At 41.5% G+C, this 2,154-nt stretch overlaps 1 protein-coding gene across 1 annotated transcript; it reads right to left on the minus strand.

The window, feature by feature from the left end:
* Positions 1–253: 253 nt before the first annotated feature.
* LOC147612908 (uncharacterized) lies at positions 254–952 on the minus strand. Its single transcript, XM_086782122.1, has one exon. It carries the CDS (start codon positions 950–952, stop codon positions 254–256), a length of 699 nt encoding a protein of 232 aa, XP_086638248.1.
* Between the last annotated feature and the right edge of the window lie 1,202 nt (positions 953–2,154).

Consider the following 2,154-nt stretch of genomic DNA (forward strand, 5'->3'; position numbering starts at 1 on the left):
GGCTCTGTTTCCCTGACCAACTCTTCCAATCTATCAATGCATAGGCCAAACAAAGTTGGTGACAGAGGGCAGCCCTGTTTGACACCCATATTGCTGTAAAAAGAGGTTGACATTCCATTTGTGCCTTTGAGTTGACAGACCACCTTCTCATAGAGTTTATAGACTGCCACCCTTAGGTCATTTGGCACCCCTAAGTGCACCATTCTTTCCCATAGGCCGTTCCTTGGTACGGTGTCAAATGCTTTCTTAAAATCTACAAAGCAGCAAAAGAGGGGTTCTCCTCCATCAGAACCCGTATTGTGACCAAGTGATCTACTGTGTTATGGTCTCTCCGGAACCCAGCTTGTCCAATGGCTCTCTTCTCATTCATTTCTGCCCATAAGCTGAGTTTGCTCTCAACAATTGTACTAAATAGCTTGGCCATAGTGGATCCAACCATAATGGTTCTATAGTTGGTGAGTTGGTTCTTATCTCCCCCTTTATAGATAGGCTTTATCCAATTCTCTTGCCATTCTGGTGGGAAACTGTTGACAATTGCATCATTCAATAGAAGAGCAATACATTCTCTTGTATACTCTTTTGTCCACTTGAGTAGCTCAGCCTTGAGGTGTAATGTGTCAACGGCCTTCCCATTAGCCATTTTCTTCAAGCCTTCATTCACAACCTCTAGTGAGAAAAAATCTAGGCTATTAAGGTGGACTGCATTTGTGACCATAGGTGGGGCATGTGGGTGCATATATAATTGCTTGACATACTTGAGCATTTCTTCCTCCGTGAAGTCTCCCATGATATCCTTTGCTTTCCCTTTGGTGCCCCTCCATGCACCTCTTGGATTTTTGGCAAATTCAATGGCATCTTGCCACTCTTTTTCTAGAATGTATGCCCTCTTTTTCTTTCGGGTGAGTGCATGGAAGTGCTTTTCTGCTTCCCTGCGTGCGTCACTATTCTGCATATTTTTTATCCTCAGCCTAGCTTCTTTGCATTCATCATCGAACCATTTATTTTGTGGCAGCCCCTTGGTGCATTTCTTCTTACTCTTTTTTTGTCCTAATAATGTATGTGTGCCACCGATAGTAGAGCTCCTTGTACGTCAGTCCAACTTAGCCTGTGTATTCCTCTTAGTGATGCATCAATATTTTCAGCATATTGCTCTTTGTTTACTGGATTACTTTTGGAATCATTGCAGGATCATTACAGAGCAACTTCTTGACACAGAGACTACTACTTCCTAAAGACTATGACAATATTTGACTTCACACTACTGGTTGTCAACTATTAGCTGTGAGCTATTAGCAATGTGCAACCTTTGTGTAGTAGTGATCAGCCGCCCTTTGAAGCTTTATCTTCTTGATCTTGGCAATGGCTATTTTGGTGGTTACAACCTGCCACCTTCACACGTGTAGTATCGAGGTGGTGCTCACGACGTGGGAAGTGGTTCGACTATGCACTCTTTGGCCACTGAGCTACTGGATGCAATAGACACTTATTCAAAATATATGTTGCACATAGGACTGCTTCTAGCCATAAACCATGAGGTAACTCCTGACTTTTGACCATATAACGTGCCATCTCCACATGAGAGACCTATTTTTGCATTAAGCTACACCATTTTATGGAGGTGTATAGGGCATAGTACATTGGCATTTTATCCCATGATCAAGCATGTATACATGAAACTCCTTAGACATATACTTCCCTTCTCAATCAATATATACAGGGTACCAATCTTTCATGTAGAAGCATTTCAACCATAGCAGCAAAGTGCTTGAAGCACATAACAACCTCTAATTTTTGTGTCAATGGATATACCTAGGTATCTCTGGAATAATCATTAATGAATGTGACAAAATAGAGGTAGCCCCCAATAGATGGTGTCCTCATAGGACCACATACATCACACTGTGTAAGCTATAATTTTTGGACAGCTCTAGTTGAACCATAATGCTACATTTTTCTAAGCATACAACCCTCATAAATATGTTTAATAGGGAATTCAAGATGTGGCAGCTCAAACACCATGTCATGCTTATGCAAACGCAGCAAACTACCAAAGTTCAAGTGACCAAAGTGTGTATGCTACAACTTAGCATCAACCGTTGCTTGTATGGCAGAGACTATACATACATCATGCTCTTGTCTTTCATTTGTATCTGT

Source organism: Cibotium barometz, chromosome 44 (assembly GCF_041138505.1).
Source record: "Cibotium barometz isolate CiBa-2024 chromosome 44, ASM4113850v1, whole genome shotgun sequence".
NCBI lineage: Eukaryota > Viridiplantae > Streptophyta > Polypodiopsida > Cyatheales > Cibotiaceae > Cibotium > Cibotium barometz.

Bases quoted from the DNA above. Each gene is read 5' to 3' on its own strand.
- LOC147612908 (XM_086782122.1), bottom strand. From the start codon at position 952: ATGCAGAATAGTGACGCACGCAGGGAAGCAGAAAAGCACTTCCATGCA.